Source organism: Centrocercus urophasianus, unplaced genomic scaffold (genome assembly GCF_019232065.1).
Source record: "Centrocercus urophasianus isolate 14NV4802_14NV808 unplaced genomic scaffold, USGS_Curo_1.0 seq_25, whole genome shotgun sequence".
NCBI classification, from domain to species: Eukaryota; Metazoa; Chordata; class Aves; order Galliformes; family Phasianidae; genus Centrocercus; species Centrocercus urophasianus.
The window spans coordinates 1,172,497-1,188,431 of NW_024884811.1; the positions used below are offsets into that span (position 1 = coordinate 1,172,497).

The window sequence follows — 15,935 nt, forward strand, 5'->3', positions numbered from 1 at the left end:
GAGAAGCAGATAGGTACTGATCTGCTGGGTGATGTTGTCCAAGTGAATTGTGGAGCAACTGGCAGAAATGGACAGCAATTGGCAGCTGAACTCTGACCAGGCATTTGGGTTCAGCACAGACGTGCAGAATCACAACTGCCAAACTCAGCAGGAGTCAGCAGGGACCTTTTCATTAACTTCATTCTGCATTACACCAGGCCTTCAGGAGTGAGGTCAAACAGTTCTGCAGTTCCCAACTGGAGTATGAAAGAAATCCAAATCTTGGAGTCCCTATCCTCTAATCTCATTATCGTCACTTCCCAGAATGCTTAGCCCCAAATTCTCCTTACATGTTCTCTGGCACTGCTGCCTGACCTCCTGCCTCTGCTCCCTGCTCAGGGGCAGACCAAGTGCACATTTCACCTGCATCCCAGGGATGCAGACCCAGTTTGGGCACTTCTTTTCACTGGGAAGGGTTTGTGGTTAATCTTTCCATCAGTGGGTCTGGAACGGAGGAAAGGATAAAGCCTGCATGCAGACAGAGCCCAGCAGAGAGCTGCTCACAGCCAGTTCTGCTGCTGCTGTTTCAAAGGCACAAAGATGTCTGTAGCCTTTGGGCTGCTTCCATCCCAACAAAGGGAGCCAGGCCTGTTTCAGGAACTGACGCCAAGGCTTGTATTACTCACACCAGGCTGAACTGGCCTCAGAGCTGCGCAGCTTCTCAGCCAAAAGCATGAGACACCAGGAGGAGCAGACAGAAGTCTATCTCTAGAATAACTTCAGTTCTCCCGGTTCCATAAAAATAATAACTCTGAAAGCATGCCTTGCAAAAATGCATTTAGATCAATTGCCATCATGTAAAGATTGGTAACCAATAAAGACAGGTAACCAATAACTCTCACTTTTTATCTCTTAGGGTGATTGTATGCAGCACTGAGCTTCACTTCATGTGTAACAGCGTAACTGGAAAAAGACAGTAAAGTGCTTTACAGCCTTGAAAAAGTGTCAGGGATTTTATGTATTCACTGAGGCTTGGAGTTCAAAGGTGAAGACAATATCATGCTTTGATATACCGAGAGTCAATCATCATCTCATCTCAACTGGAAAACAAATGCCTGGGAGGGTGTGTGGGGGGAGTTCAATTCAAAGCTGGTATGCATGGTAAACCCCCTAATCCCAGCACCTGTGATAAATGCTATCCAGCACTATAAGGTGGAATTCAACTCGGCTGGCACAGGGCACAGGAGGATACAACTGTTTTTGGGAACCTCCCCACTGTTTACTGGGGAAAACATTGACATTCACAGTGTCAGGTACTTCAGTTGTCAACCTCCTGGGGACAAGAGGGCCATCAAAGAGAACAAATGGTACAGGAAGTAATTATTATATAATGTGTTTTTTTTTTTTTTTAATAGTATTCTTTTCTTCTTTTTAACTGCTTATGCTTCTCAATATACTGCATCTGCCCACATGAGAGATAACAGAGACTGTGATAACATGCACTGACCAGAAATAACATTCACTGACTCACTGACTATCCTGAGTGGGAAAGCACCCACAAGCATCACCAAGTCCAAGTCCCGGCTCCGCACAGGACAATCCAAATTTCAGAGCCTGTATCTGAGAGTGGTGTCCAAACACTCCATGAACTCCATCTCTCAGTGCACACTGTCCTGGGCAGCCTGTTCCATGCCCACCATCCTCTAGTGAAGAACCTTTTCCTAACCCTCACCTGATTCTCCTTGAGGTTTGTGCACTCCCCTTACTCTGTCCTTTTCACCTGAATCCATAAAAACATCCAAAGTTACAGTTACTTTTCACAATTTTCCTGAGGTGACATGGCACAATGGTCCACCTCAACATAAAGATAAAACTTGGAGCAGGACAATGAGCCTTTGGGAAGAATCTGGACTTTGCATAGAAATGCAGAATCCAGGGCTTCCCTTAAAGGTTTAAACTCTAGATGGCCAATTACAGGCCAACCCTATTGCTTATGAAAGAGGAATAGCTAAATTAACCCAATTAGGCTGATTTCTGTAGCCCTCCTCTTGCATGCAGTTGGAAGAGTCAGATTGCTTCTGACACTTCTGCCAGCCAGTGCCATCAGAAAGCAATATAATCATGTTGAACAAATGTATCCCTTAACACATTTGTTTCTGATATACCAATTCTCTACACTTCCCTAAAAAAAAAAAAAAAATAGTGGGACATGTTCTTTTTCCACACTCCTTCAGGAAAAAAGGAAGATGTATAAAGGTAGGTTTGGTGTGTCTGTCTCTGTCATTAGAAACCAAAATCACTTAACCAATTATTTTAAACCCTTCTAGGATAGCTGCTTGCCCAAGACTTCCACTAATTTATGGTAGGAGAGATGGGAACGTGCATCGGTCCAGATTTTAACAGAGTCCTCTACTCTGAAACATAAATTCACATGTGCTTCAAATCTTTCTTCGACCTCAAGCTACATTACATAGGAATAGGCATGTATGCAAACATGGTAGCAGTGCAGCACGAAAAATAATGTTTGAAAAACTCTTTTGGTGATAAAAAACCTGGTGGACACGCTGCTGTGAAAGGTATCTGCAACAGCAAAACAGACAATACCCGAGAGGATGTCAGATGCCTCAACAAACAAAAAACAAAGGTCAAATTTTGGAGTGATCAACAGGCTTTAAAGCTGCTGTCATGAGATAAAAGCCAAAGTTAAGGGTATGATTACTGATTTCCTTAAGGAAGCACAACTAAATGGCTTCTGGTCAGTGCTAAATGAAAGTTACACTCTTGGTAAAACAGAAAGTAGGAACCTGTCCCTGGTCCAGATTCTGTCCTGTTGATATAATGTCTCTCCATTTAATCCATTTGGATTCCAAATGGAATTTAATTCATTAGATTCAGGCAAGCGTGTATAAATAAATAGACTGTGTTTTCTGTGAAATCAGAAATACATTAATTAGAACGTGTTCTGGAGACAGACTGAAGCACTCATCCTTCTTTTTCATTTCATCAGGCTGATTTGTTTAACAGCATCACAGCATACATCTTAAAATACTAAGGACACGATCAAACTGTCTTGACTCTGGTGTGCTCTCCAGCCAGGTGTCCAGATAGTGGCAAGAAGTGGCACAGCAACATTTCTAAAACCAACAGCTTGGGCCTCGCTGACCCAACCTGCTCTGAGACATCAGCATCTGCTCTCACTGCTCATCCTCCTTCACCTCACCACCCCGATGCCCGATGTATTCGGCAGGGAAAATGGCAATGTCCAAGGGGACAAATGGACATGTCCAAGGGGATAAAGCACTCGCTTTACCATGCTCTAACAAGAGAGTGCTATGGAAGGGATCAAGCTTCCACTAATTCTGTTGAACCAGAAGCTCTCCCAGTGTCAACATGAGCGTGAAATTTGTAAGGAAGCCCATGCTGGTGTCATGCACTCCATGTGCCCGATGCTAAGGCACTATTGCATTATGGATGTGAGGCAGCTGGTCTGAGGCCCCAGCCATGGTGACAATGGGTGCTGCTTTGTGCCACCAGAGACAGGTGCACATGGAGCACAGCCCAGCTCTGGCACACGTGACATCAGGCACCGACCATCTCCAATTGAGTGCAGCCGGCAAAGCATGGAGCATTTTTTACTGTTTCATTTATTTAACTGCTGCTGCTCTTTGCTGCCAGTCTGGTGTAAGAGGGAGGACCTTGATTTCACAACAATTTGGCCAACTGGTGACATATCTCTGTAAGTAGCAGATAGGTAAGATAGCTAAGAATCCACACAGAATTGGATGCTAAGTGGAATGAGAAGTACAAAGTACAGAACGTGCAATAGCACAAACTGACTGGTCTTGAAATGGGGGAGCTTCTTTGGGACTACTAAGTGGAGACACGAACTCTTGGAAGATAAAGCCCAAAGGCTTTATTCAGTTGGTAAATGCTTTACAAAGAACTATGTTAAACCACCTGTTCTTTATTGCCTCCCCACAACGCCTCATATGGACAGCAGAGAGGCCAGGTCTCTCCACCCAGCCTTCACAGCAGGCACGAGACTAGTGAAGGCAGGTGTATTAGGCAAAGCTTTTCACACTGCCAAGATGGGCACGGATGGTGTCTGCATCAGCAGCCCCCAAGGGTTGAAACTATCCAGTCCTCCCTGCCTTGATTTACCAATCCATCCTGTTTTGCTGCTGCATGTATAATCTGCAGCATTTTCTGGATGATGACAAATCATATGTAGAACAGGAGAGGATTAAAACAGCATAATGAAATTTTATTTTGAAAATATGGCAAGAGTCTAAGGCACTTCAAACATTTAAATACACGTGACTAAAGTGAATGTGACAAGGTAGTAGCATTCCATAAATATGCACCGAGAACTACACTCACTTCCACTCATGGGGAATACACAGCTGGTACCTATAATTTTACTCTCCAATAAACATGAATGGAGCTTATACACTGACACAGTTAATAAAAATATGGTATCGTGACATGTAATTCTTCATGTAGTTTTTAATCATTAAGGAGTATAAAATGTTGAAAATACTGTGCGAGTTAATTTTATAGACATTATTATCTTTCATATAAAAGTTATACATTATCCCCAATTAGCAACAAGTTACTTAGTGAACTTCTGAACTCACGAGAGGATCTATCCCCAGCATCTAATCCAGTCACCCACCAGCTCAAGCTTCACGGAGCTCACTATATAAGCAACTGCAACTTCTCAATTTCAGAATAATTAAAAACATCAAAACTGTGTTGGAATGAAATTTATGAGAAGGTTACTGTGATAAGGTTTAGGCACAGTAAACATAAACGTTTTAGAACAATTTAAAAAAAGCCACCAGGACCCCCCTGCAAGGATAGCTTTAGACCTTTAGGCAGTACATAACATAGGGAAAGACAATCTAAAAGAAAAACAGCATTAATGCCAGTGTATGGAAAGATGAGCAGGTGAGCAAAAAGAACACTTCTGGCTAAGGCTCTCAGCTGAGTACTACCTAACTATATGCTTGCTTCAAGTTTAAGGTTTTTATCCTTAGCACTAGGTCTCTGCTTTCACTTTGCTGGTGAGTTCAGGCACAAGACAATTACATTCAGTATCTGTCCCAGTAAAAGAGTAAAATTTAGCAGCTTGAAGATGGCATTGCGATTTTTATAAGTATTCATGCAGCACTACTCAAATGTAGCTCTGTGGGTAGGACCGGGAGATGTCTTTCTGCTAAGTCTAGGAGTGCCCTAAGAAAAAGGAAAGAACAATTAATCACAAGGAAAATACTGTAGCCAGCCAAACAGCACTCACAAAGCTCTCTGTTCAATTGCTTCCCTTCAACTGCACAATTAATCTTTTCTTTCTCTCCCCATTTTTGGAAGACCAGTACTAGCTATCGTACAACCAACTAACCAAGAGTGAAAGCTTTAGACAGTGGAATGTTTAGCAATAGTTGATTGGGAGGTTGAGTCAGGCCTCTAAGAACAAGTGGGCATCCACCAGAACATCCATGACAATTCTAACTCCAGAAACAGCTTTGTTTTCATGACCAGGACAATAATTAGCATTACAACGATGCAAAAGCACTTCTGCATGCTAGCCAGATTTGTGAGCCCCAATGGTGAGCTGCTTTCACTGCTAGTAACAAGGCAGAAGGTGGTAGAGTTGGCCAGGAATCAGGCTAATGGAGTTAGTCTGTTTTAAAAATGTACGCTTCACTTACCAGCATTAAATCTTCCCAGGAATAAACCTGAAATTTCATGTGCTGTACAGATTACGTGGGTTTGAGTTTTTGCTTACGTTTCACTAATACGGTCAGGACAGCAAGTTAATGTGTAAACTGCATGTGAAAAATTCAGTGGGTTGTGTACTTACTGGAGACTGGGTTTTGGAAAAATTGACGTGTGCATAAAGGAGAACTGCTATGTCTTTATGTCCAGCTTCCAGGGCTATTGAAAGTGCTGTGCTGCCATCCTGGGAGAAATAAAGGTAAGAAATAAGATAATTTGTTCTTGTGTCCTCTCGCTGGTCTCTTAAAAGCCCCAGAGCTCACACAGAAGCAGAAATCCTACCGCTCAGATAGCTGAGTTAAAGTCTTGCTCAACTTCTTATAATTAAGTGACAACAAACCTTTGCACTGCTGTTTTATGAGACAATCCAATTGTCAGAGGTCTCATAATTTCTCTCAATGAGGAGAAGAGATTATTGCTGAGCAGGAATAAGCATGCCATTATCACAATGTTATGTGTAGTGCTCTGAAAGAATTGTTATTTTCAAAGACCGGTGTGAGAGAAACTACAGTATCAGGAGTGTAAGAGAAGAGAGGGATAAGTGCTCATCAAATATCATGGTAACTGTTGTATTATGATAATCCTTGTTGTTTTCAAACTGCCATTAACACTTGGAACACTGGCACTCATAGTTCCAAATGCACAGCTTTAAATGATGGCAATCTAAAAACCAATAAATGAATGTTACTGGTCAAACAGTCACCTCAGTTTCTCAGGAAGTACTATTTCTTTCAGAAACCACAGACTTTGAAGCTGCTAAAAGCAGAGTGCTCTTATACAGACTGCCTCTTACGTAGGCTCTCTGAGTGCAGCACCATTTCCAGCCACTGCTATAGCTGTTATCAGAAAGGTCATCACCAGTTTAAGGAAGATATAAACCATTTCTCCAGCCGTGGATGTGATAAACAGCATCCAAGTGGAAAGTCTCCTTTTGAGACTACAGGGAGCAACTATGAAGAAACCTAACTGTCCTGTGCAGATCTGGGAGACGGGACATAACGCAGAACAAATTCAAGACAAAACTCCACAGCCCACACCAGGAAAAACAAGGCTCACTTATTGTGGTGTGGTAAACCATTATGAGAGTGATGCACATTAGTAAAACAAAGCTCAGCTCACTATCTACCACACTGTTTGGAGCAGGGTCAGTCACATTCAGAATAGCTAGGGGAACGCTAAAAATCTCAGCACAAACTCATTGTGCAGTGAGTAAGTGGCAGACAAGCTGTGTTTAGGCAACAGCATCAAGCTGCCTACTGGAATACTTAAATTCCATGTCTCCATACATGCTTTAGTTATTGAAGTCATTAATAGTACTAACAGCATCAAGGCTACATTAATCTAGACTGCCCTAAAAAGGGTTTGACATTACACCCCTTTCCACATTTTCCCCTCATGCAGCTATTGCACACTGCAACTACGTTGCAGAGGCTCATGCAGCAGTTAAAATCAACAGAAGTCATGTCTCTGCCTCTCTACAACAGTTTCAGCCAGCAATGAGCCAAACCCCCACAAATCCCAGCTCCACTTCAGTGTTCTGAGGGATAAGAGCAACAGGAAGAACTGTAATGTACCCAAAAGGTGGCGATGTTAACAAGAACACAGAAACCAACTAAGCCAACGTTTTCATCCTTGAGAACTCCACACATCCAAGTTCTCTGTCTGTTGACAGTAGTGGCATCTGCAAACAAGAAACATGCCACTTGGCACTGAGGCCATATCCCGTATCTGCTTCTTGCCAGAATAATGTAGTGTAATGAGTGGCAGTCCCAAACTGTACTCTCAGTAGCTGTGGTGTGCCTACAGAGTGAATATCCTGTGAGAACTACTTGCCATGACACAGAAGAACAAAGCAACATGGCCACTAAGTCACCAGATAAAATCCTGTTTGAAAATTGGAAGACTCCTGAGAAACAAGAAAGGGAAGCGAGAGGGATATTTTACCATAACCTAGCAAATGGTTTCTCTTCTGGTCACTGTGCACCTACAAAAACAGCTAGTGAGAAGGTCAGTTAGAAAAGCAAAGGTAACATCAAAGCAGCTTTTATCACAAAACACAATTCACACATTTGGTACTTTGGTGCTGTGAGTCAAGAGGTTCCTGTCGGTAGACTTCAGCAGTTTTCCACTGAGCCCAAAAACTAAATCTGAAAAGCATTCTGGAGTGGAGAACCTATCTGATGAAGCAGCATCTGGAAAGGCAACTCACATTATCCTCCAGGGTGCCATTACACCCAGGCTGAGCCAGCAAAAGTTTGACTATTTCAACATGTCCGTGTTCGCTAGCACACATCAGAGCTGTAGAACCCTCATCATCCTGGATATTGACATCTGCACCACAGGCCAGCAAAGCTTTAACCATATCTATTCGCCCATGACTCACAGCAAGCATCAGAGCAGTCTGACCAGCCTGTAAAAAATGACAAGAAAACAAATCACCACAAAGACAATCAGTGGCAAAACATGCACATCTTTTGCTGTTGTTGCTGGCACTGTGCTTTCTCTGGGGGGAGGGAGTGCAGGAAGCATTTCTTTGTACAGGACTATTAGGTCTCTGCTTGCCATTATTTGAACATCTTATAAACATTTGCATAACATAACATTTGCATAGCTATTTAATAAATTAATGAAAACATTGCATTCATTTCCAGACTTGTGGAGCTCCCAGAAGGAACGAAATGCTGCAGAATTCAGAAATGCCTCCCAAAAGTCTGTAATGGCTCTTTCACATAATTCTTTATATATTTACAGAAGACACTGATGCTCAGGTGTCATTCCATGGCTCCATTTTGTATAAAGCGATTAAAAAAAAGAGTAAAAAAAAATCAACAAATATAAAAAGAAGCAAATATTTGAATATCTGAAGGGTGAATGAGCGTACAAACCATCCCAATAGAGAAAGGAATGGGATGTGGAAGGAAAGGAAAAAAAGAACAAAATCACAGGAGTGGGAACACTGTCTCGTGAACCATTTGGCTGACCTGACTGGCTTTTGCATTCACATCCCCACAACTGAACAGTTCCTCCACTATCCTCATGTCCTTCTCAGCTTCCACAGCTGCGAGAGCGGCGAGCATGATGGGGGTATAGCCGGCCTTGTTCTGATGGTTTACGTTACAGACATCTGCAGAGGGATGAGATAATTTCTTCGGAAAGCAGGAACCCAAAAAGCAGCAACTGTGCTAATGAACTGAATAAACTGTTAGTAGAGCAGCCTACTACAGAAAAAAAAGGGCATCAATTGCTCTCATAATGGAAGTGATTCAAGGAAAAGTAGAGAGGGAAAAATAAAACAACAGGGGTGCTCTTGGGCCTGAGAAAGAAAAGGATCCTTTTATACTACGTGTGTGACACAAAGGAGTACACAAAGATATTTTATATGTCATCATTTAGAGTTTTTTTATAAAAACAAGCAGTCTGAAATTTGACAGAGCCTTCAGGGTCCTGGGTCCAAATCCTAGGAACACAATCAGTAGAGTCTTTAAGCTCCTCTTCTGAGGGCAAGCCCACTTCCAAGTGACATGGTCAGTGGAAAAGCCACTTCTCCTCAGTACAAACATTTTTCCTATAACTGGTACTATTTTAAAGACTTGTAAGTATACTTTGACACTTTCTGGAACCGTAGAAAAGACCCTACAGTTAAAGGCTGTTTCCAGCTCCACCAAGTATTTGACTCTGAAAAAAAAGGTGCTCTGGGAACAAATACAAGCAAGTCATCTGACTAGTACTAGACGCTGAAAAGTTCTTTTCAGTCATTTCTAACCTCCAAATCTCTGTTCCTAGCAGTCTGCAGAAATCCAGCAGGGCTTTTAGTGTATTGGAAAGCAAGGATGCAGATTCACATAAACAATATATCTAGATCTAGGACTAAATAGCACCACAGGTACCTCAACAAGAAAACCTGTTTCAGGAAATTCTTCAGATTTACTGCCAAGAGTATTTGAAAAAAAAAAAAAAAAAAAAAAAGAGAGAGAGAGAGAAAAGAACATTGCAGAAGCACTCAAGCGCAGGTCTAAGAAAATAGATCTAAGAAAAGAAAATTTTTCCATATTCCACAACCATCACCTGTCCTACCTTGCAACATGTAACACAACCTTCCTTTCAGAAGTCTCTCTTGGGAAGCCATTCAAACCACAGAACATAACACTCTCCTACACATATTACTTCATGAGTAATTAATAATTGTTGAAATTTATATTCTCCTTCCCTGACTAAACTACTTCAGCAGAGACGTATTTCCTGAGGTCACATTTCAGCTCCTATTCTGTGTGGCTAATGAAAGGAGAAAGGGTATTTTCCTAATTTACTTTCTGGGTAGTGCTGCCTGGTGATGCAGGTACCTCCTGTCTCAACTGCTCTTTTCACCAAGTGCATGGATGCTCCTGGGCTAAGAAGCTGCCTGTGCTACACGCAGACTGCAAAGCTGAGTGTGGTCACCAAACATCACATAGGTGAAGACTGAAACCTGAAAGAAAGACATCTTAAATCATTTTTCAAGTGATGATGTCTGCAGTATGCACATGACACCAGCCACGGTTGTATTTTGCTGTTAAGAACTTCTGTTTGCATAGGGATACACAACTGCTACAAAACACAGTAGTCCTGGCTTTCAGCAAAACAGAACCATGCTCAAGCTGCCCTACAGACTCCTGAAGCAGATGAGCAGTCTCTTCCTCCCCTGTAGCCCTGCTGCTGCTCTTCAGCGTCCCCCTGACATTCCCTGCATTCCCCTGCCATGAGTCACTCTTTCTAAGTGGCCGCCTTCACACAGATCCAGGGATTTCAAAGTGGTGTTTGCTTTACAGCTGAGGAAGCCTTTGCCTCTGTGACAGACAAGATGGACTCTTAAAGCTTCTTAAAGCTAACATCTGTATGATTAAGGTCCTTGTTCATCCAATGCTGCACTTTTGGATTTGTAAACGTTTCCAGCTCACAAGCAGTGCATTTCAATCCAGCCATGCCGCAGGGCCTAGTTGAGATGAAAACCATAACAAGTTTTATAACTAGCTTTCAGAAAGAAACTTCAGTCAGGGAACAAAATTAGGCCTAAACAGATCACATCCTGCTTAGAATCTGCTCCAGTATGTGACACCTCTTGTTCACTGCCTTCAGGTTTAGCACATGTGGTACTACGTGTGTTGCATGGCGACTGAGAGAAAAGCAACAATGAAAAACAACAGAATGAGGCATCATCACGTTGTTCATCTAACAGGGAAATACTCCTGTATGGCAAACTGCCACAACATTTCTCAGGAGAGCAGTAAAGACATGCCACAGTGTTGGCCACAAACAGCTCTGTGCTGCTCTAGTGAGATAAGGCCAAAACTGATTTGAGTATTTAACACGGATGTTTATATCTGAATGCATCTTTCCCCACCAGCACTCTACTTTTGGCTGAGCAGCAGCTGCACTGCTTCCAAAGAAAAATGCTGGAGGCTGATGCTGCTAAATCTGACTACAGTCTGAGAGCCAGTGGTGTTTACTTAGGTGCTCCATTAACCCTGCGAGAGCCATCACTTCCAAAGCCAGCAGCAGAAACAAGGATTCTGTAATATCCAAGCAAGACACCATGTAACTATTAATAGTAAAATATTTTGCTGCTGGAGGAAGCCTGAACTTTATCTCTTGCTCATCAAGACTTCCACCTGTGAGAACTGTAACAAAAAACTACACCAACAGTCAACCTACTTGCATCCAAAAGAAGCTTTACAATTTCAAAGTTAGAATGCGAGACGCTGTAATGCAGAGCTGTGTTCCCATTTCCATCCGCCACATTGATGATATGTCTGAGGACAGCAGGAGAAATCTCTTCAAAAGCAGTTATGTAGTCTCCAACCATTTCAGGAACAGCCGACTTCTGACTTGAGACACGAAACCACTCGTGCTGGATGGTATTTAAACAAAACCTCTGCCAAAAAGGAAGACAGAAAAATTTACATATGGGCATTCCATTTAAAGGACTTGCCATACCACAGGTCAGCGATGTGGGAGTCTAGGCCTTTTTTAGTCAAACGTGGGAAGAAAGTATTCAGCTCACAAACAATACGTGTAAACTGCAGCTTCTCCTCTGACCAAACTTCTCTTCAAGATAAACCAATTCACCTCCTCTCACTTATGGCATTTTTAGACATGATAGACCTCTAAAGGCACTGTATTTTAGGATGGGGTTACCCCTAGAACAATACCATGAGCAAGAGCAAGGGAACAGACATTTTGCAGGTATTAAAACAGCAGCACACAAAACCAATAAGGTGCAGTCCCATCTATTATATCAAATGCACAAAGTCTAGAAGAACTGGCTGAACAGAATCTCTGCAAGACAAGAACTGAGCACTGCAGGTGACCATAGATTGAACCTGCCATGAAACAGACAAACACTGTTTTGTGATGAATAAACGGGTTAATATTTTGCAGAGCATGCAATGGAGTCTCTTTTCTCTGCCTTACACTGCAAATGCAACTGTTGGGTGACCTTATCCTGCCTGATGACCAAACACCAAGAAATATTTGCTCAAAATGGTTCCAAGGGTAAGCAACAAAAATGATTATTAGTCAAGGAATTCCGGCGTATGGAAGAGATGTCAGGACTGGAGATGCTTTGCTGAAAGAACCACCAGGGAAAGGAACACAGTAACATTTTCAAAGTGAAAAAAGCTGTTGCAATAAGAAAAGAAGAACCGGTTTTTCACCTTCAGGATGGGCAAGTGAAGTAGTAATGGACTTAAGCTGCAACAAGAGATGCAGGTTAGACACTGAGGATAAACTTTCCCACTGTTATGAAGGAGCAGGAGGCCAGACAGCTGTCTGCTGGGAACCATCTAGCTACAGCAGTCCCCGCCATGAGCCAGCTCTTATTTTCCAAACCAGTTTCTCAGCAGCTGAAATTCATGTGAGGATCACCATGTCCATTCTCTCTCCTCATAAACTCTTACTTGCAAAGTGACCGATGAGTTTAAGAACAATTCTGCAGAGAAGATACTCAGCATGCTTCTCTAGCTTCTAGAGACAAGAGAGAGCATCTGTACCAGCAGCCCTAGAGGAGGCTCATGTCTGGCGAAGGCACAACATTTTACTTTCATCTACATCAGTATTCCTTCTTAAAAGCTTGTAAGGTCCAATTCATTTGAATTAAGAACACATATATCATGAGTTGAAATATGAAAGTGGTCAGAAAGTGACACAGTATGACTTTTGGGTTTCCTTGGTTCTGTTTTTATTTTTTAAATTTCATAAATGATCTAGGGCAAAATATCACTTGGAATTTATTCTTTGCAGTCACAATATCACAAGCATAACTGAACGGGACAATTTTTTATTCCAGTAATCTATGACATCCCAATAGGAGCAGGCTTCAGCTCTTATAACGCAAACAGCTGCTGCAAGTGTTGAGAGTATTGGAAAAGGCTGGGGAAGTTTAGACAGATTCCTAACTGTAATAAAGCTTGCCCTTTTTGGACAAGACTTCTTTATCAACAGCCAGACAGAGAACAAGAGCTGATTAGTCTGTCATTTCCAGCTACAAAGCACCACTTGTGTTGGCAAATACTTTAAGCAGAAAAAAGTAATGTGTAAATTCGTATCACACTTCGAAGGCAGAGATTATCACCTGATTATGCAATTTTGACACTTTCAACTCCAACTGGGCCCAAAAGCCTTTGTTCTCTGAATGCCTAAACTATTCCTGAAGGACTGACACAGGATGAAATTACCCCTCACACCTATATTAAACCACCTTTCAAAATGTTCCTGATACATAAGTGTCCAAACTATACACACACAGTATTAGGTTCTCTGGGAAGCTGCAGAAGCTCCACAATAAAGGAGACTGGCACTGGATCCTGCATTTTACGTCACAGCACCACTGCAGCAGATGGCAAATGTAGTTTTATATCACTAAGTGGTGACCAATGTTTTTTTGCTTTGAGATCATCCTCAGAAAATAGCACAGGCAACTCCTTATGCAGCAAACACAACTCTGTTTCTTCAGACAGTATAAGCAACAAATCCTCTATTGTCTCTACTGCACACTACACAAAGGCTACCAGCATAGCAAGAAAGACAGAAGGAAGTATGCATATCTGTCTTTAAGAAGAGGCAGCTTGTTTATGTTCAGAACAGACCCTGGGCTTCTGTCATTGGCAGAAACAGCCCCCTCATCCTGTGCACCTCCCAGTCTGGGGACTGAGTATCATCTGCAGCAGGGTTACAGCAACACTACAGAAATAACACAGGAATGCACGGATGTGTTGAACTGCACTTTCACATGACTATTTTTACGCGCGTGCCTTAGGACAACGACACTGCAGCACATCAAGCATTCTCTAGACAAATGTCTCCTGATAGAAAAAGCACTCAGTGACTCCTCCAGGAAAGAAGATATTCTTTTCTGTCTAGCCACAGTGGTTCCAGCCATATAAAACAAGAAGCTAAACCTCCCTTTAATTTCCCTGCGTATCACAGCAAGAATTTTGCTCTGTATTGCTTACCACATCTTTGTTGGTCAATGCCTTGGGGTCATCAATGTTGTTTTTCAGCAGGTGACAAGCAGAAAGCATCTTCTCACTTAGTTCGTATCTGAGAGAGACACATAGCATAATACATGGCATATCTGAATTCTCCTCTCAGCATTTCAACATCAAAGTATTCACCTTCCTGAGAATTATGGGGAAATGTGAATTTCTAGGCTGGCTGCAAGGCAAGAGCTTTTCTGGCAGCCCCCCTTCCAGGGCTGGGCGATGCTCCACTTACCAGCTTGCATGGACCATGCTCAGTCCCTTGTGGCTCCACAGGCTGCCAGCTCTCACAGAGCTCCACCAAGCAGCCAGCTTGAAACGAATGGGCTTCTCACATACATGAGGCCACCTAAACCAACCCAGTGCCCCTCTTTGCCATCACACCTTTGCAGGGCGCACCCTACCTCTCCCTGATCTCCACCTCCTCAGCCTCACACTCCAGGGGAGGCCCGTCCTTTGCAGTCCCTGCAGCACTTGTCTCTGGGGGGCCAAGCACGGGGTGCTCCCCATCCCTACCACAGCCATGGGGGTACACGTGGCCATCACACTCTTCCTCTGAGTCCGAGGAGGAGCTCTCCTCAGAGCTGGAGTCATCACTGGATGTAGTTTCGTACCTGCGGTAGGACAAAATGCAGGTTCAGTTGCATTCAGTAATATCTGGTACCCTCAGTTTTCTTTTCAGAAAAACAAAGGCACTTAATCCCTTACTGAACACCAAGGCAGCTTTGAGAGGCTTTTGTTTGTTTGTCTCATGTTTTGAGAAACAGCAGGTAGTCAAACAACTTTCCCAAAGCTTATCCTACCAGACACTCACTGCAGAAAGCACTTAAGAAGGTACCAATGCACACGAAGTACAATCAACATAAGCTGCCCCAATCTGAAAGCTCCTTTTTATAACACCACCACAGTGGGACAGTGAAAAACACAGCGTGACATCCTTTGCTGCTAGCAATGGGAATACTGAGAAAGCAGGGGAAAGCCATTCTTGTCATCATGCTTTTTCTTACATGAAAACAGCAATACCAAATTATTCTTTTTTTTTTCTTTTTAATCTGAGAGATTACTTGTAAATTGTTACTGACAACGGAGATCTCTTCACAGATCCCTTCATTCTGTCACTGTGATTACTAGGGGCATGACATGTAATAAAAGAAGGAAAAGTTTTTTAAAATCAAAGTCTTTACACCTTGTCACCCTTGCATTAGCTCACAGATGGAATCACTCTTGTTTAACAAGAGTAAATTATATTGTTGCCTTGATAAGCAAGTAGGAGAGGAGCCTTCTAAAAACAACAGCCATAATCTTAACTGTTTTTTTTTTCTGTGAAGATGAAAATCATGCTGATGCTTTTGGCAAAAAAATAAATGATTTGGATAATTACAATGCTGACTGTAAAGAACCGTTTTAACTCACCAACTGTAAGACCTGATGAATTGATGTACTATGGCTATTTTTCTAATGCACAACAGTGATAAATGAGCCACAACATTCCTCCGCTAGAAGTAATAATATTTTTAGCCAATATGAATAAAATGAAGGAACTGCAATATTTAGGCCATATATAGCACCAAGCACTTTAATAAGGAAAACCTGAGGAAAGAGCTTACAAAGCTACATAAAAACAACTTGGTGAGACTACTTTGAAGATCTTTACAACATCCTGCA

The 15,935-nt window shown here is 42.3% G+C and overlaps 1 protein-coding gene across 6 annotated transcripts in view; it reads right to left on the minus strand.

Moving 5' to 3' along the window:
• Positions 1-4,222: 4,222 nt before the first annotated feature.
• KANK1 (KN motif and ankyrin repeat domains 1) overlaps positions 4,223-15,935 on the minus strand; it is a 103,355-nt gene continuing 91,642 nt past the window's right edge. For all 6 annotated transcript variants that reach the window (XM_042825582.1, XM_042825580.1, XM_042825581.1 and 3 more), the window contains 7 exons: positions 14,675-14,884; positions 14,244-14,331; positions 11,446-11,665; positions 8,739-8,881; positions 7,967-8,167; positions 5,843-5,941; positions 4,223-5,214 (listed from right to left, as the gene is read on the minus strand). In XM_042825582.1, coding sequence (XP_042681516.1) covers positions 5,152-5,214; positions 5,843-5,941; positions 7,967-8,167; positions 8,739-8,881; positions 11,446-11,665; positions 14,244-14,331; positions 14,675-14,884 — 1,024 coding nt within the window. In that variant the 3' untranslated portion in view covers positions 4,223-5,151. The remainder of the gene's footprint in view (positions 5,215-5,842; positions 5,942-7,966; positions 8,168-8,738; positions 8,882-11,445; positions 11,666-14,243; positions 14,332-14,674; positions 14,885-15,935) is intronic.